Here is an 18,620-nt window from a genome sequence, read left to right on the forward strand (position 1 = left end):
AAAGTAAAGTGTATCTTTAAAGTTTATATCTGCATTCCTAGTATTTGTCTGTCATACAAGATCCAGTAAATCAGGCCAAGTCCATAAATTCACCTTGTCCTCCCTTTCTTCCATCTCATCATCAACAGAATCCTGTCTTTCCTGCTCCTTAAGACCAACACCCAGGTTGTCTTACTACTAATCACTTAAGAGAAATAGAGATGCAACTAGGGGCAAGTTTGATAAATAATACAACACTGGGAACTTGTAAGTGTTGAATGCATGTTTACAGTGGTTATGCCTTCTTTTTTGTGATGTAAGTAGATTACAACCTGTTTTTCTGAAAGCCTGAAAGTCAAAGAGAGTTTATTCTTAGATGGTTTGGAAGAAGTCTCTCCTGGCTTCTATTTATTCTGTTGTATGCTTAGTAGGGTCCTCAAGATAGAACAACTTGTGTGAATTTGTAGATCATTTAATTAGCCACTTGAATAGTGCTCCCAGAATTTTTTATGTGCTTTTATCTCCTGAGAGTTTTTTTTAATGTGCTTTTATCTCATCTCTTGTATATTGGGGAAAAGTTTTCATTGGTCTTAGTGAAAAGCCACTCTTCCATCCTCGTACTCACTTAAGTTAGTTCTTGATAGAAAAAAATCCCACTTGGTTCTGTGAAATGGTTTGGCTGTCTCCACCCAAATCCCATCTTGAATTGTCACTCCCACATTTCCCATGTCATGGGAGGAACCTGGTGGGAGGTGATTGAATTATGGGGGTAGGTCTTTCCTGTGCTCTTCCTGTGATGGTGAATGAGTCTCATGAGAGCTGATGGTTTTAAAAAGAGGAGTTTCTGTGCACAAATTCTCTTGTCTGCCATATGTAAGACATGCCTTTCACCTTCTGCCATGATTTTGAGGCCTCCCCAGCCATGTGAAGCTGTAAGTTCAGTAAACCTTTTTCTTTTGTAAATTGCCCAGTCTTGGGTATATCTTTATCAGCAGCATGAAAATGGACTAAGACAGTAAATTAGTAGCAGTAGAGTGGGGTGCTGCTTAAAAGATGCCCCAAAATCTGGAATTGATGTTGGAACTGGTTAGCAGGCAGAAGTTAGAACAGTTTGGAGGGCTCAAAAGGAGACAGGAAAATGTGGGAAAGTTTGGAACTTCCTAGAAACTTGTTGAATGACTTTGCCTCAAATGGTGATAGCGATATGGACAATAAAGTCCAGGCTGAGGTGGTCTCAGATGGAGATGAGGAACTTGTTGGGAACTGGATCAAAGGTGACGTTTATTATGTTTTAGCAAAGAGGCTGGTGGTGTTTCTTCCCTGCCCTAGAGATTTGTGGAACTTTGAACTTGAGAGAGTTGATTCAGTGTATCTGGTGGAAGAAATTTTTAAGTAGCAAGGCATTCAAGAGGTGACTTGGGTGTTATTAAATGCATTCAGTTTCATAAGGGAAGCACAGCATAAAGGTTTGGAAAATTGGCAGCCTGACAATGCAATAGAAAAGAGAAACCCATTTTCTGAGGAGAAATTCAAGCCAGCTGCATAAATTTGCATAAGTAACAAGGAACCGAATGACAATGAGGCAAATGTCTCCATGGCATGTCAGAGGTCTTCATGGCAGCCTCTGCCAGCACAGGCCCAGGCCTAGGAGAAAATGGTTTTGTGGGCCGGGTTTACGAGCTTGGTGCCCTGTGTCCCAACCACTACAGCCCTGGCTTCAGAGGGTACAAGCCCTGAGCCTTGGCAGCTTCCATGTGATGTAGAGCCTGCAAGTGCACGGAAGTCAAGAATTGGGGTTTGAAAACCTCTGCCTATGTATCAGAAGATGTATGGAAACACCTGATGCCCCTGCAGAAGTTTGCTGCAGTGGCAGGGTACTCATGTAGAGTCTCTGCTAGGGCAGTGTAGAAGGGAAATGTGGGGTGGCAGCCCCCCAACAGAGTCCCTACTGGGGCACCGCCTAGTGGAGGTCTGAGATGAGGGCCTCTGTCCTACAGACCCCAGAATGGTAGATCCACTGACAGTTTGCACCATGTGTCTGGAAGAGCCATAGACACTCAACACGTCTGTCAAGGCAGCTGTGAGGGAGGCTGTGCCCTGCAAACCCCAAGACCATGGGAACTCACCTCTTGCATGAGTCTGACTCAGATGCAAAACATGGAGTCAAAGGAGATCATTTGAGAGCATTAAGATTTGCCTGCCTGCTGAACTTTGGACTTGTATGGGGATTGCAGCCCCTTTGTTTTAGCCAATTTCTCCCATGTGGAACGGCTGTGTTTACCCAACACCTGTACCATTTTTTTTTTTTTTTTTTGGAAGTAACTAGCTTGCTTTTGATTTTACAGGTTCATGGGCAGAAAAGACTTGCCTTGCCTCAGATGAGACATTGGACTGTGGACTTTTGGGTTAATACTAAAATGAGTTAAGATTCTGGGTGACTGTTGGGAAGGCATGATTGGTGTTGAAATGTGAGGACATGAGATTTGGGAGGAACCAGGGGTGGAATGATATGGTTTGACTGCGTCCCCACCAAAATCTCATCTTAAATTGTGATTCCCACAGTTCTCATGTGTCATGGATGGGAGGAACCGGGTGGGAGATGACTGAATTATGCGGTGGGTCTTTCCTGCTCTGTTCTCATGATAGTGAATGAGTCTCATGAGATCTGATGGTTTTAAAAGGGGAGTTTCCTTGCACAAGCTCCTTTTCCCTTGTCTGGCACCATGTAGACATTGCCTTTCACCTTCTGCCATGATTGTGAGGCCTCTCCAGCCACGTGGAAATGTAAGTCCAATAAACCTTTCTTTTGTAAATTGCCCAGTCTCAGGTATATCTTTATCAGCAGCATGAAAATGGACTAAGACACCCTTGGTTTAGTGGCATTTTTGAATGAACTGTTCCTTTTCAATGATTCTGGCTTCAGATCACCCTTGCACCCTGACCTCATTCCTGACTAAAGCATATTCTCTAATAAGTTCAAGATGGCTCTACATTCAGGCTAAGCAAATATTAGATTTATTGTCCTGATTTAGCATTAAGGTCTTTTCACAAAATACACTGTGATTTTGATATTATATGTTACTTTTTATTGGATCTTTCTGATGGCCAGGAGATTCCTTTGACTCCTTAAAAGCATGTAAGTCTAGAGCTAGGACATATGAACATGAATACCTGAGCACATTTTCTGATTTATCTACCCTAACTGCAATAACAGGAATTAGCATATGCAAGAATACAGCTACACATTTGCTGAAATGTAGTTGAGAAATAATTTACTAAGATAAAATGGTTCAAGAATGGCAAATTCTCAAGGAATGAAAGACTGAGAACTATGGAACTATTTTTGTGTAAGAAAAAATCCTTTAATAATGTTCAAAATGAAAATTCAAAATGTATATACAAAAAACATGCTCCAATTAATCTTTGTGTTAATTAAAATAATAGAAGCTTCAAAGTACCATAAAATTTAGAACAGGTAACTTTATTTTAAATAACGTTCTTAATCTTGCCCATTAAGATCACAGTAAACATTTAATAATTTTTGTTAAGGAAACTAATCTTTACATACAAAATCAACCATGTAATTTTACTTACAAAATAATAAAAACTTTACTGTGGCAACATAAGCATTTTGATAAATGAAAAAAAATTAATACAAGTAAAACCATTAATACAATGGTTTTCTTTTTACTTTTCACCTTCTCTTTTATTTATTTTCTATGATCATTTGACACAAACATGGATTACTTTGATATTTGCTGAACATAAATGTAAGGTTCTTAAAGGTTGAATTAAAAGTCTGGGTGTTCAATATTTTAGAAGCTGAATAAACAAACAAAATTGGGGTTTGTGATCACAGAGAATTTATCATTTTTTCCTTTGCCCATATGAAAATATATAATAGAAAATTACCCATGGAAAAACATTTTTAAATTTAATGTTGCATTCCTATCAACTTAATTAAGTCAGCAATTTAATTAATTACTTTCAGTAAAGATTAATATTTTTGTCTAGAATGAGTAGAGGTAGACTGATCTTTTTGTATTCAAATAGTGTAAAATATAAAGTTTAAAATGTCATAAGGAATTATATAAAATAGTATTTTTTAAACATTTGAAATTTATAGTTATATCAAAATAATTCCTTTCTGATAAATAATAAGTTGTTGCTTGAAATTCAGTTGGTTGAAATGATTATTCTAAGGAACTCTTTAGTTATTTCTAACTAATAATCTTTAGAAAACAAAAATACCTCTTTTTTAAATAAGGGCTTCTAGTTTTGGAAAAAAGCTTCTAATGATCTAAATGCACTTACAGATACTCTTACGACTGAAAAAGGCATCCTATCTGTTTTTCACACTAGTATTTACAAAGTATTATGTGATAGAGCAGCTACTGAATTAAAATAAAATGTACAAAAGTAAACTAGGTCAGAGAAAAATCTTTGTATAAAATGTTTAGTTATTCCAATGTTAAATATGACTTATGCTTACTGGTGATAAATTCTATGTGTTCTCTCTCTCTTGTTAGTAGCTTGTTTTAGAATAGAACACAGCAATGCATGAGCCCCTCTAGTGTTCCTGCGCACCTGTAAGGGCATCCTTGTAGCCCCAACTAAAATCTGCCAAAAATAAGAGCAAGGGCTTAGTAATAAAACACAGAAATTTGCAAAAAAATATTTTAGTTTTGAAGTGTTTTCTATTAATTTTGAAATACAATACATGATTTCATTTCACTTCTGACACAGAAATGTTTCTTTATAAAAAAGCATGACCACATTTTAAATTTCTGCTTAAATGTATATAAGTGTAGCACTGGCACTCGCAACAAATGAATCCTTTCCCAGGGGTGAATGGATCAGAAAATTTGTTTTTCATTCAAGATTTGGAAAGAAAACAAACCTAAAATACGTAATTTTTAAAATTATGTGAAAATGTTTATATGAAACACTTCATATAGCATTTGTGTGAAAATAAGGTGGGAAAAAAAAAACTTCCATGAAGAACAAAAAATTCACATCTTTTTAACATTTACCTTTAATACAACAGTACTGTTTTAACTGAATTGTGTGTGTGTGAGGTGGTATCTGGGGGGAGATGGGAGTTGTACAGTGACTACTTTTTTGTGACCACTCACCTTCAACCTTGGGGGAAAATGCTTACTATATGACAAATGTAAATTAAGATCGTTACTCTTCTGTCACAGACGATTTCCTAGATTTGAGAACAAGTTCTTTAACAGATGAAGAAAGTTCTTGAAGCTCTTTACGAGTAGTATTGGCAACATCTTCTTGTTCTTTGCCTAATTCATTATTCAAGGGATAATCTCCCTGTGCAGTCTTCTTATTTTGACTGACTAGCTGCTTTACAACCAAACCCTGGTACTTTACCAAAAGAGCATGCTGATCCTGCAAAAAGGGAAAGAAAAAGTTAATCAACACAATGTAACTTTTTGTGGAACAGATGAAGTAGAATTTCTTCAACTAATATACATTGAAGGTCCTCATTGTTACAAAACACTGGCCATGGAAGCAGCAAGGCTAATCTAGCAAAGTTTCTGCTCTTAAGGAGTTTACAGTTTAGAAGAGATAAAACATCAATGCAAATCACTTTAACTGTAAGTTGACTTTGCCAGTTTCTATCATCAAAGGTACAGTCAAAGGAACAGGGAAGTTCCCTTTTAGCTGAGGAGTTTTTTTTAGCTAAAAGAGATAGGACAAGACTTTTGAACGGGTCTTTGAAGGATAAGTTAAACCTAAAGAAACTGAAATGGGAGATCTGACATTCTTGTATCTTTTCTTAAAGCTTAGTTTCCAAATTCAGAATATTCTTGAAAGATTCTTAAGCTATGCCTAATATTAAAAAATTAATCCCCTAATCCACTGTTCACATTATTGGAAGTGGCCTCTGATGTTGATATATTTTATGCCTGAGTGCTGACAATAATTCATCTCGATCCACTCAAAATATTCAGAATCTAAACCTTTGAAAAGTTTCAAGTGTATTGAAAATGTAATACCTCTGGAATTTTACTATTAAGAAAAGCAATGATCTGTGGGACACATCTTCCAGGTGCATGGAGCATGCTGTGGGTTGAAAACTGAAACAACAGAACTGATGTGAGGTGCAGAATAAGAGCAGGGTCTTCTGTGACCTTTAGCTGTTCTGCCAGGGCTTGTCGATGTTGGAACAGTATCTGTCTAAATAAATAATAAAACAGCACACAAATGCATTATCATAATTTAAAAAGTTCTCACCAATTTCAATTTATCCCTTTCTGTTAATTTTTAGCTTTTCTAAGAAATTTAATTCCATAAACATTTTAACTTTTCAATATCAGATATATACATATAAAACCTAAATGGCATAGATAGAGTAGTATGCTAGAAAATTCAAGGAGGAACATTCGAAGTATGTTTTTTGTTTTGAGTTGCTGGAGGTCAAACAAATTTGCACTGATTTAGATGAGGTTTCCTGTAAGGAAAAGTCCCCAGGCTAATAAAAAGTTCCTGGGCTTGATTAACTGTAGGATAAAGAAACTCTGCTACTTGATCCAGAGGGTCAGAGAGAAATATCTGACTATTTTAAGACTTTGAATGTGCTTGAAGGTCTACAGCCATTTAGGAATATTAGATACATTAGATATATATTCTCTATGTAAGAGTCAGGCAGTCAAATTCAGATTTCAGATCTGAAAAGTCTCACATTTAAGAACATTAACAATACAGATTTATTGAATGTTACCTTTCCCTTTTTTTGTCTCCCCTTTTAACCATAATATCACAAGCTTCTGCTGCAGAATCCAGACAAGAAAGGAAGTCTTCTATGCTCTGAAAAGGCAATGAATACCATAATTTACTTTTCTATATGGCTGCCTAAAGAAGTATAGCTATTTAATAACTGTTTTGTAATTTTACATCCTAAATACAATTTTTAAAAGGGTCCCTTCCTCAATAAATTAGAAACTGTGATATAGAACTGAAAATTGTAAAATGCCAGCAGCTTGGTCTTCCCTTCACCTTTCAAAGAGGTAGCTGAGTGCAAAAGATTAGTTTAAGATTGGATCTACTCAAAGATCTTTGTAACACACTGCTTCCTGACATCTAAATAGAATAAAACTTTACTTACCTTTTCATTCAAAGAGTTATGGAGTTTTGTAAGAGCTACTTTGGTTTCTTCTGATAATTTACTTAGAATTTTTTTTCTTATCTGTGGGGGTAAATAAAAAATCTTTCAGTACTGTGCTTTTGACATGCAGTGGACATAAGATAAAGTGAAAAAAATACTGTAACAAATTGCTGAGTGGATTTTATCATATTCTTGAATTTTAGATCTCAAATTAGAGACAAAAAACATTCGAGAGCTAGTCAACAGCCAATCAGCCCAAAAGGCGAGATACAGCCCTGCTACTTCCACCTGCTCCAGCAATATGAGAAAGACAAGAGAGAATCATTGACCCTGTGAGAAACAGAGTATTTGGGGTAAGAGGCTAATTCTTCCATTGAAGTAGGAAGAGAGTGTTTTTTTCTCCCCAGTGCTAGTTTTTTTCTCCCCTTATGAAGGGCCCCACTCATAAAGATCAGGGATGCCTATAAGATGAACTGAGCTCTTGTTCATGGCTGGATGCTTGTTATGCTCTATGGTGTGAGGAACATTTTCAGCACCTCTTCTACATGTTAGTGCCCAATGAAGTTTGATGGTTTTCTTGACGAGAATCATTTATTTCTTCTGGCATAAAATTTTGGAGGAAACTTGCTGGAATGGCTTGACAACAGGCCCTAAGGGGTATAATGTCTGGGAAGACGGGGGCTTGTTGCCCCTGTCTAGCCTCTCTGCCCCAGTCCCACGCCTATCTTTCTGTGGCCCCTAAAGGGAATGGAACAAGATCTCCTGTATTTCCTATAGAAGGACACATGAAATTGTCCAGATAATTGGGGATTTGCTACTCAAGCAGAAGGGAACAGGGCCAGCACCTTGCTGGGATAGGAGGAAGAAATAACCATACCTCTCTGTTTGAGGGTTGGTCCTTACTGTGAAAAGTTACATGAAACTGAACAACATTCCAAGAAACAACTTATATCATCTATATGGCAATCACTAACTATATCACCAAAGACCACAAACATCAGGCTGATTTGGTTTGACCTTGATCAAAGCAGTGATATGCAGTTAGTCGTATCAAGACAGTTTTTCCTCTCTCATTTTCCCTAAATGTCCAACTTGAAGTGGACCTAGAAAGGTGAGGAAGAAGGAAGAATAAGAAAGAGGAGGAAGAAAAGGAGGTGAAGGAGGTGGGAGGAGGATAGAGAAGAGGAGAAGAAGGAGGAGGGGTTGTCATCTTTGAGTAGACCACACCTTTCTTCCTCTAGGCAACGAGGAGCCATTGGTCCACATAACATCACAAGAAGGGAAGAGATGAGCTTTTGAATTTAGTTTGAGATTAGAATTTTAAAAAATGAAATTGGAATTAGTCTAAATATTGAAATGAGATGTCCTTAAAGGAAAATAACTGTAAAGTTATGGAAACGCCAGAATGTTATGGGATTTGCCAGTCATCTGGAAAAGGGAATGTGACATAATATTTAGGAAAAAACTGTTTATTCTAAAATCATGATGCATAATTACTTTTTACAGACTAATTATACTACCAAATACTGCTAGCAAATGTATATATATTGTACTAAAGTTAAATGAAAAATCTTTGATTTTTTTCCTCAAATATCTTTTACTGCATTTTATTTTCCTCTTTAACTACTTCAATAAGACAAAATAAAATGTGTATATATGCAAAACAGAACCCATGTGTATACATGCAAAACAGAACCCATCAAGAGTGGTAAGCAGATCATTAACATACTTCACTTGTAATGGCTGCAGGATCATCTACTGCCATCATTAAATCCGAAGCTAAGAAGTTGAAAATGAGGTTAGTGATATCAGTACACACTGACTTCAGCAAGTGTTTGGTAAGAGCAGCCTGTGTGTCATCTGGAAAATAAAGGAGCTTTATTAAAACTAATTTCTTCCCCAAATTATGAAAATCAATGAAAAAATAAGATTAAGTATACCTGCAAAAAACTTCATCCCTTTTTCAAATAACCTAATGTTATTGTACAGGTTTGAAACTTCTTCTTGCAAGTCCTTGATTGTGCGTTTTCTGCCCGTCCCAGAAGTTGTTGAAGACATGAATACTGAACGTACCACCTCGAGATAAGTTTTATTAAGAGGTCTGTGCACAAGACAAACATATTTAGTTTATTAAATGTACTATATACGTAGATAAAAAATTTTGTTTCTATGAAAATAAGGCATAATAGAGAGCTCTATTTTTTTAAACAAATAAAACTAATTTGGAGACAAGTTCGCTAACAATTTGTTCCCCAACCCTAGTAATTAAAACAGAAATAGATGAATTTTCTCTATTTTTAAGTATTCAAAGTTATTGCACTTAAGACACCAAGAATAACAAAGTACCCACAATTCAAAATAGCTTTTTAGAATTAATTTGGAGAATAGTAGACTATAAATCTGTTCTTCAACAATTACAACTTAAAAGTCTCAATTTTTAAAATGCTAAAATACATAAAAAAAACTTTTTATGCCTTATTTTAAAAAGCAGTGGAAAATGATTAGTAGTATTTCACTTTTTTACATGTGAAAAATATAGTTCTGTAATATATTTATGCATAAAAATTATTTATATTAAAAAATTACTACAAAAGTTTTATTTCTAAAATCAAAGCTAGATGCATTGGTCTTCTGGATTGTATTTATGGAAGCTTACACAGTGGAACTAACTTGATGGATGACCAGGTTAGTTACTACATAATTTTCTTCATTTTTATATAAAAATACCCTTAGCCTGGTTCATTCACAAGGTAGGAGTGCCTAAATTAATTTTTTTGAAGTGAACTTTTACTTCATATTCTCCCTAAGAGTAAACACTGTTTACTTTGTCAGATTAAAATAGAAAATTATCTTTTCTTCCTTTTGAATGTTATTTTTCGTGCCATAGGAGAGACCAGCCAGTGGTTAATGCTGTTATTTTTCTCCCCAACCAAGACTTAAGACTGTAAGATCAGTGAGTGAGGACACTTTCTGGATCTTGCCTTTTGTTTCCCATACTGCCTTGCCCAAAACACTTAACAAATATTTGTTGAATTAAACTGCCTCTGTAGGCAAATAAAATCTGGCATTTGGTGGCTAGGTTAAATTCCAAGTTTGAAAAGAAAACATTTAATACATATGCTTTCTATGATCTTGGAAAAATTTTATTTAATAACCCATTGAATTTCTATCATAAAATAGAAAAAATACATTTTATACTTGCTTTATTAAATACTCAGCAAGTTCCGAAATAAACTCCTCAGGGGCATCTTGTATGTGTTTCCTTAAAAAACCTTCAATCTCATCCTGGAACATAAAACTGATCTCTGGCTTCTTCTTTCCTATAGCAGACATGAGCAATGGCAAATAGATAGATAGGTAGACAGATAGATAGATAGATGACAACCAAATGGGAAATAAGGGTCCATTAATATATTAAGATTAGTAATTCATTCATTAATTGTTAGTGTCAAATAGCAACAATTAATGAAAACAATATTAAAATTAGGATATATAATAAAATCTTTTTAAAAAATATTTTATTTTGTATCCAGGGGTTTTGTAGGCATGTTTGTTACATGAGTATATGGCATACTGGTGGGGACTGGGCCTCTATTGTACCTATTAACCAAACAGTGAACATTGTACTTATTAGGCAATTTTTTTTTAGCCCTTGCCCTGCGCCCCCCCGCCCCCAACCAACAACTTCCCTCTTTTTGGAGTTCCTTCTACTATTTTCCATGTGTGCCCATTGTTTACTTCCCATTTATAAGTGAGAACATGTGGTACTTTGTTTTCTGTTTCTGAGTTAGTTCATTTAGAGTAATGACCTCAAGTTCCATCCATGTTGCTGCAAAGGACATGATTTCGTTCTTTTTAATGGCTACATTGTATTACATGATATATATCACATTTTCTTAATCCAGTCAATCACTGGTGAACAATTAGGCTGGTTCTATGACTTTGCTATTGTGAGTAGTACCTTGATGAACATATGAGTATACATGTCTTTTCAATTGAATGATTCCATTTTCTTTGGGTAGAAACCCAGCAGTGGGATTCCTAGGTTAAACAGTAGTTCTATTTTTAGTTCTTTGAGAAATCTCCATACCGTTTTCCATAGAGGTTGAACTAATTTACATTCTCACCAACTGTGTATAAGTATTCCCTTTTCCCCACATCAACACTAACATCTGTTGTTTTTTGACTTTTCAGTAATAGCCATTCCGACTGATGTATGACGATATACTGTGGTTTTAGTTTGCATTTCTCTGATAGTGACGTTGAGCATTTATTCGTTTGTCGCCCACTTGTATTTCTTCTTTTGAGAAGTATCTGTTCATGTACTTTGCTCAGTTTTCAATGGGGTTATTTTTTCTTGTTTTTTGTAGATTCTAAATATTAGTCTTTTGTCAGGCATCATTTGCAAGTTTTTCTACAATTCTGAAGGCTATTTACTCTTCGTGATTCTTTAGCTGTGAAGAAACTTTTTAGTTAATTAAGTCCCATTTGTCAATTTTTGGTTTTGCTGTATTTCCTTTTGGGATTTTCATCATAAATACTTTGCCTAGGCCAATGTTCAGAAGAGTTTTACCTAGGTTTTCTTCAAGAATTTTTATAGTTTCGTGTCTTAACGTTCCAAATCCATCTTGAGTTGATTTTTGTATATGGTGAAAGATGGGATACAGTTTTGTTCTTCTGCACCATTTTATATATGGTGAGAGACGGGATAAAGTTTCATTCTTCCCAGAACCATTATTGAATAGGGTGTCCCTTCCCCACTGTTTATTTTGTCTACCCTGTCCAACATCGGTTGTTTGAAGGTATGTGGTTTTATTTCTGGGTTGCCTATGCTGTTCCAACGATCTATGTGTCCATTTTCTGTAAGTACCATGCTGTATTGGTTACGACAGCGTTGTAGTATAATTTGAAGTCAGACAATAGGATGCCTCCATATTCGTTTTTTTTTTTTTTTTTGTTAGGATGCTTTGGTTATTCAGGCTCTTTTTTGGTTCCACGTGAACTTTAGGAGTGTTTTTTCTATTTTGTGAAAAATGATGTCATTTTTTATAAGGATTGCATTACATCTATAGATTGCTTTGGGCAGTATGGTCATTTTAGCAATGTTGATTCTTCTAATCTATGAACCTGAAATGCCTTTTATTTGTTTGTGTCATCTAAGATTTCTTTCACCAGTGTTTTGCAGTTCCCCTTGTAGAGATCTTCCATTTCTTTGGTAAAATGTATCCTTAGGTATTTTTTTTTGTAGTTATTAAAAATAAGACTGAGTTCTTGATTTGGTTCTCAGATTGAAAGTTACTGTTGTATCAAAATGCTACTAATTTTCATACATTGATTTTGTATCCTGACATTTTACTGAAGTCATTTATCAAGACTAGGAGTCTTTGTAAGAGTCTTTATGGCTAAGTATATGATCATGTCATCAGTGAACAAAGATAATCTGGCTTCCTCTTTTCCAATATGAATGCTTTTATTTCTTTCTCTCGCCTGACTGCTCTGGCTAGGATTTCCAGTACTATGTTGAATAGGAGTGGTGAGAATGGACATCTTTCCTCTTGTTCTATTTCTTAATGGTTCTATCAATTTTTCTCCACTCAGTATGATGCTGGTTGTGGGTTTGTCTTAAGCAGTTCTTTTGATTTTGAGGTATGTTCCTTTGATGCCTAGTTTGTTGAAGGTTTTTATCATCAAGTGGTACAATTTCTTATATGATCATTTGCTAACTTCATTTAAAATGACTGATTATTTTCCACAAATCAATCAGGAAATAGAGTTTTCCCCCTTGTTAAACTTGTATGATACAAATAGCTGGAAATCAAAACAAGTATTATAAAACAAATTTTTAAGGAAAGGATAATTTATCTTTGTTGAACAAGAAATACTGGGCAGTTTTTCCTCCTTTATAAAAATATAAATTTATTGAAAATTAAATAATACTTATAATTTAAATAAGATCTTCAGAAAGTCTTTATAATCATGTGTATCACAATTCCTATAATTATTTAAGCTAAAGTTTGTCTTTTGGAAAAGGCATAGATAAAGTCATAATTTTATAATTTATTTTTGCTCTCACAAACATTAAGTCTATAGTAAGGAAAATTTGTGTACAGCTACTGTAATGAAAATAATTGTTAACTGTGCAAATGTCACGCCTACCCACTTAGGAAAGCATGGGTTGTAGACAAAAGAAAGTTAACAATATTTCCATTAGAAATTGTAAAGGTATAAAAGGGATTATTTCCAGCTTAATTAGGTTATTGATTCAACAAGCAAAACCTTAGAAATAAAAATATAATGGCTCGAAAATCAATTTTCACTACAAATAAAAATCTAAAAAGTTAAAATTCTAGCTTTAGAGTAGACAGTACTATTATTTTCTGGGATCTGCTGTCCATTCCTGACGTTCACACTAAATGATCTATGACTTCCCTGTTTGCTTCCTTTATGCATTGTATAAATTATTAAATTATATTTCTTTGTAGTAATCTTTCATACCAAGTTAATCCTATAGTTTATTGGAAACCCAATTTCATCCTCCATTTCAGAGATTATAAAACAATCTTTTTTACAAAAGCACTGAAATTACATTTTTAAAGGAAGAATGATTTTACTACCTTTATAGCTCCTTTCAATAATAATCTACTCACAAAAGGAACACCACATGCCTCGTTTACCAATTATTTCAGATTAAGATATTAGAAAAGTGTTTTTGTAATGCCGCTTCACCCATATGCCTAGTACACCTGGGTAACAGGAAAATTCATTTACCAGTGAAAAATGAAAATTCACAATGGATAGTCTTAATCCCATTTGAAATAAAGATACAGCTAGTAGTTCCTATAAAGATACTTTTCCTTTAATTAACATTGCTTTACATATATGAAGAACAGTAGTTACTTCTACCTATCTCAGAATACTTTAAAGACAAATCTTAAACAACTGTGCTATTACAGATAGCAAGTTGAACATTAATAGCTGCAGCCACATAACTTGATATGTACATCTTCCAGCTATAGCCCGTATGTAATAAATTCTGTGAAAGAGGGAAAGTATAAGTCTCAATCTATTATCATTAATTTTTTTATTAAATAAATTGTCATACCACTTTCTAATTCTGAATCAGCTTCCAACATTTTATCCCTTGCCCTTTCGATGTCTTGGAATATCTCCAAGAATTGTAAAATTTTTGCCCACTTCACATCCTCTAAGACATTTTCATCCTTTTTTATCATAGCCACTTTCCTCATTTTCTTGAACAGTGGCAGTGTCAACATTCCCACAGTCAGTCATTCCCTCTATAACTCCATTTATGCTTGATTCCAGTTTTATTTTCAGTGTTATCACTTTTCATTTCTTTGCTGTGCTTTTATCTTTGTTGGCCAGTTCCCTTTTTGATTATCCATTTCTATAAAATATCACAGCGTTTACCAGGAGACAAGGAGGCAACACAGCTACACGCTTTGTCATTTGTGCATAAGGAATAACCAATGTGCAGTGACCAATCATTGACAAACTATAAAATAAGTGGTGTGACTGTCACAGATAATGATATGCATCTGTTATTTATGTAGTAATTTGTGGACTGAAGAGCTGGCAGTAAAATCTGTACTTTATACAATACTCAGTTAATATACTAAAGCATCTTTGTATCTAATATTTAAGATAAACAGTCTTGTTATTAGACTGATGTCATTTGACTAAAGTGTGGTAACTGAAATTTGTGCCACTGAAACTGCAAAACAAGGACTTCCAGTATAAGCATATATATCTAATTATATACATCTTAAGAAAACATGATAAAAAATATCACACATACACCAAGGAAAAGTAAAGAAAAGCTACCTACCAGTATGGGATGACTGAGATTCATCATCACTATCATCATCTTTTCTTCCTTTCTTCTTGATTTTTTTTATTTTGTACTCTCTGGCATTGCCCCCACCTCCTCCTCTCATGCTTCCACTGCCCTCTGGTGGGAAAATGACGTAAGTTAGCATTGCTTACCTAAATCATGAAAATAATGACACTATATTGCTGTATTTAACTTTATAGCAGAAAAAATAAAGGCCAAATAAACTTTTAGACTCTTTTTAAATTTGAAGCTCCCTTATTAAGAGTTTAGTAACTCCAATACATAACTAATAAAGAATAAAATATGAAATCCCTTGGGCAATCTACTTAAGATAGCCTGACTGCTCTAAATGCATTCTCTTTCTCCTTCTCTAATGTCACCTCTTTTCTGGAGCTCTCAATATTTTCTTAATCAAAATCTATTCCTTCACCTCCTCTTCTACCTTCCCCAAAAGAAGTGTGTCCTCCTTTGATCATCTGTGTTACCACAGCCTCATCAATAACCTTCTATTATAAGACTTCACTAATTTAATTATACTTATTTTGCCTTGTTGGTTGAAAGATTATTATCTGTTTTTAGAGGAGACATCCTGACTCACCTACCACTCAACCAGATTATAAACTTCTTAAGAGCAAGGATCATGTCTCAATGTGTATATTCTTTACAGAAATGCTTGAAACACACACTCCATAAATACTGACCATGAATAATTAATTGGTTAAGTAGGAAAATATCATTGTCAATCACCTATTGACTATAAACTTAAAAAAACAAATGATAAAACAAATGCAAACACAGTAAATAAAAAAATACTATTTCAGCTTTTCCCTGCTATTTGATATTTACATGTAAAATATCTACTCTACAAAATTGAAATATTTATAAAGAGTTGAAACCACTGAAACATATTACAACTGTATTATATTACTTCAAAATAAGTAACAAATTAGTCTTCTTAATAAAGTCATTACTGAAGGTCTTTTTCTAAATTCTAAATAGATTTCCCTTATATTTCATCATATCCTAGAATTAAACATCTATTAATTTATTCTTCCCTTGCTTTTATAATGAAAAAATTGTATTTTCAAAAGTATAAGTGTAAAATAAACATGCTTTTTACATTTGGAAATAAGTTTCCTATTGGGAGGACATTCATGATTGACGTGATTCTACATAATGTAAACAATTATAATACAATAGTATCACTAAGAATAAAGCACCAAATGACCATTAACTTTTAATAAGAAATAAAATATTGCTGGGCGCGGCGGCTCAAGCCTGTAATCCCAGCACTTTGGGAGGCCGAGGCGGGTGGATCACGAGGTCAAGAGATCTAGACCATCCTGGTCAACATGGTGAAACCCCGTCTCTACTAAAAATACAAAAAAATTAGCTGGGCATGGTGGCGTGTGCCTGTAATCCCAGTTACTCAGGAGGCTGAGGCAGGAGAATTGCCTAAACCCAGGAGGCGGAGGTTGCGGTGAGCCGAGATCGCGCCATTGCACTCCAGCCTGGGTAACAAGAGCGAAACTCTGTCTCAAAAAAAAAAAAAAATAAAATAAAATATTAAATACACTAGTTATACTGACATAAGTCATCAACTGAGCAAGGCAAATTTATCTCTTCAAATAATATGACAAAATATGCATAGCAATGACTATTACTGTGATTTACTGAAGTAATTAATTTTCCTGGAAGAATAGATAAACTTCATAATGCCATTTAAAGGTTTTACAGAAAAAGATTTTTGAAGAGAAAATAAACTATCTCAAAGAATTAAGACTGTATTTATTAATGAAAAATGTATACTGAAGTTCTTTAGCTCTGAGAAAGCACTAGTAACACTGTTCCTAATATAAAAATTATGGAAATATGTTACTTTTCCAATGCAAATTACAAGCATACCAGTGATACCCAGAATAATTTCTAGTGACTATAGATTAGAAAAAGAAATTTAAAATATTTTACTGAGAAATTCTTTCATTTAATAAGTATGTTTATAGAACACATAAAATATACCAAGTGGCTCTTTAGGTATGTACCAAGAGTACAACAATAAATGAGATCACCAAGGTTCTCAAACAATAAAACACAGCACAGTGATAAAGTGATGCAAATAAACTGACAAAATGAGGTGGCAGAGAGTGACTGCGGCTGCTATGCTGAAGGGTTAGGAGGCCTCTCTAATGAAGTGGAATTTAAAGTGGAGCTCTGAATGAAAAGAAGAAACCAGTTACTTAAAGTCTGGGAGAGGGCATTCCAGGTAAAAAGAAAGTTAGTGCAAAAGCTTTAAGGTGAACATGATCCTGGCAAGTTTGAGAATTAAAAAAAAAAAAAAAAAAAAAAAAAAGCTACGGGGTAGAGGGCTGGAACATATAGAGAGGATGGGGGGAAAATAAGACATCAGCGTGATGATGAAATTAAGTTTTCACAAAAGAAAGCAGAAAACATAATCACCAATATTTCGATTTCAATATGTAAAATTTAACACATTAGCAAACTATTTGGTTGACATTAGTTGTTTAAAGGTAAATCAATAAAATAAAAGGCCTTTCAAAGGGCATAATAAATGTAATAAATGCAAAGTTCACTGCAACAAATACAAAACTTATCTTTAAATATTTCTTGTTAACAATTTATTACCTGCTGCTTTCCTTCTTCGCTCATCTTTTTTATCCTTTTTACTTGTGCTAACGCTTTCTAAAATGGAGATTTGTTTCAGATCTTCTTCAGTGATTAAATGCACAGGATTATTTTTCATTTCCTACAATAAAACATGTTTTTTTTTTTTGGTAGGAAAAATATACAGCATTTCCAAAAACATAAAAGTTGTTCAGATACTAATAATTTTTGTTTGGTTTTATTGCTTAGAAGAATTACAGAGCTTTGTTTCAGAGCTGTCACTCTAAGGCTGTTTCTCCTTGCCCAAAATAGGTGTCTTCCCTTGCTGCTCTTGGCATTTTTGTACCCATTATTAGCTAATGAGAAATCCTATCTTGTTACTGAACAACTGATTATACAGCTGCAATCAGATGCAATATTCCTCAACTGTTATTGGCTGGTTTTACCTTAGCTTAATCGATGCCCCATGCTCCTTCTCTTTTTGAGACTCCCAATTCCAATGCCAACTGGATACTTGAGATTATTAAAGATAATGAACCCTCCATCCCCTATAACACCCAAATTATCATATATGTTAGTTGCATACTCATATAATCTTTTGTTTCCCCCTCTGGACTCATTTTTTATAATCTCTACTTTCAAAAAGTTTATGTTAACAATGATGAAGTATTTCCAAGTTTGGATACTGGTTCTTTCTGATAGGATAGAGTCCTATAATATCTAGTGACAAAACATATATTTATTATAAAAGTAATACTATTTCCTTTTTGTTTTTCTAAAGAAACATGCTTAGAATGTTGACAGTTTACGTGACAGAATCACCTTTTTCCAAATTTACTTTTGTGGTTAGAGGAAGAAACCCAAGGAAAGTGATGACCATGTAAAATTTTTACTTGAGTAAAAGATCACAAATAAAAATAATAGTCATTTAATAACTGGTAGTTAACACGGAACAGATGTTTTACATATATCTCTTATTTATTTATATTTATTCTTTCCATAGTAGGCATCATAATCCTTTCCTTAAAGATAAGGAAAGTA

General features: G+C 34.3%; 1 protein-coding gene across 1 annotated transcript in view; it reads right to left on the reverse strand.

Annotated features, from left to right (window-relative positions):
* Positions 1 to 3,444: 3,444 nt before the first annotated feature.
* The window catches only part of UFL1 (UFM1 specific ligase 1), a 58,222-nt gene continuing 43,046 nt past the window's right edge, over positions 3,445 to 18,620 (reverse strand). The window contains exons 11-19 of the mRNA XM_003922922.4: positions 17,601 to 17,721; positions 14,952 to 15,074; positions 10,308 to 10,425; positions 9,046 to 9,206; positions 8,835 to 8,965; positions 7,106 to 7,186; positions 6,722 to 6,807; positions 5,997 to 6,177; positions 3,445 to 5,385 (exon numbers count right to left, since the gene is read on the reverse strand). Coding sequence (XP_003922971.1) covers positions 5,167 to 5,385; positions 5,997 to 6,177; positions 6,722 to 6,807; positions 7,106 to 7,186; positions 8,835 to 8,965; positions 9,046 to 9,206; positions 10,308 to 10,425; positions 14,952 to 15,074; positions 17,601 to 17,721 — 1,221 coding nt within the window. The 3' untranslated portion in view covers positions 3,445 to 5,166. The remainder of the gene's footprint in view (positions 5,386 to 5,996; positions 6,178 to 6,721; positions 6,808 to 7,105; positions 7,187 to 8,834; positions 8,966 to 9,045; positions 9,207 to 10,307; positions 10,426 to 14,951; positions 15,075 to 17,600; positions 17,722 to 18,620) is intronic.

This window comes from Saimiri boliviensis, chromosome 4, assembly GCF_048565385.1.
Source record: "Saimiri boliviensis isolate mSaiBol1 chromosome 4, mSaiBol1.pri, whole genome shotgun sequence".
Lineage (NCBI taxonomy): Eukaryota > Metazoa > Chordata > Mammalia > Primates > Cebidae > Saimiri > Saimiri boliviensis.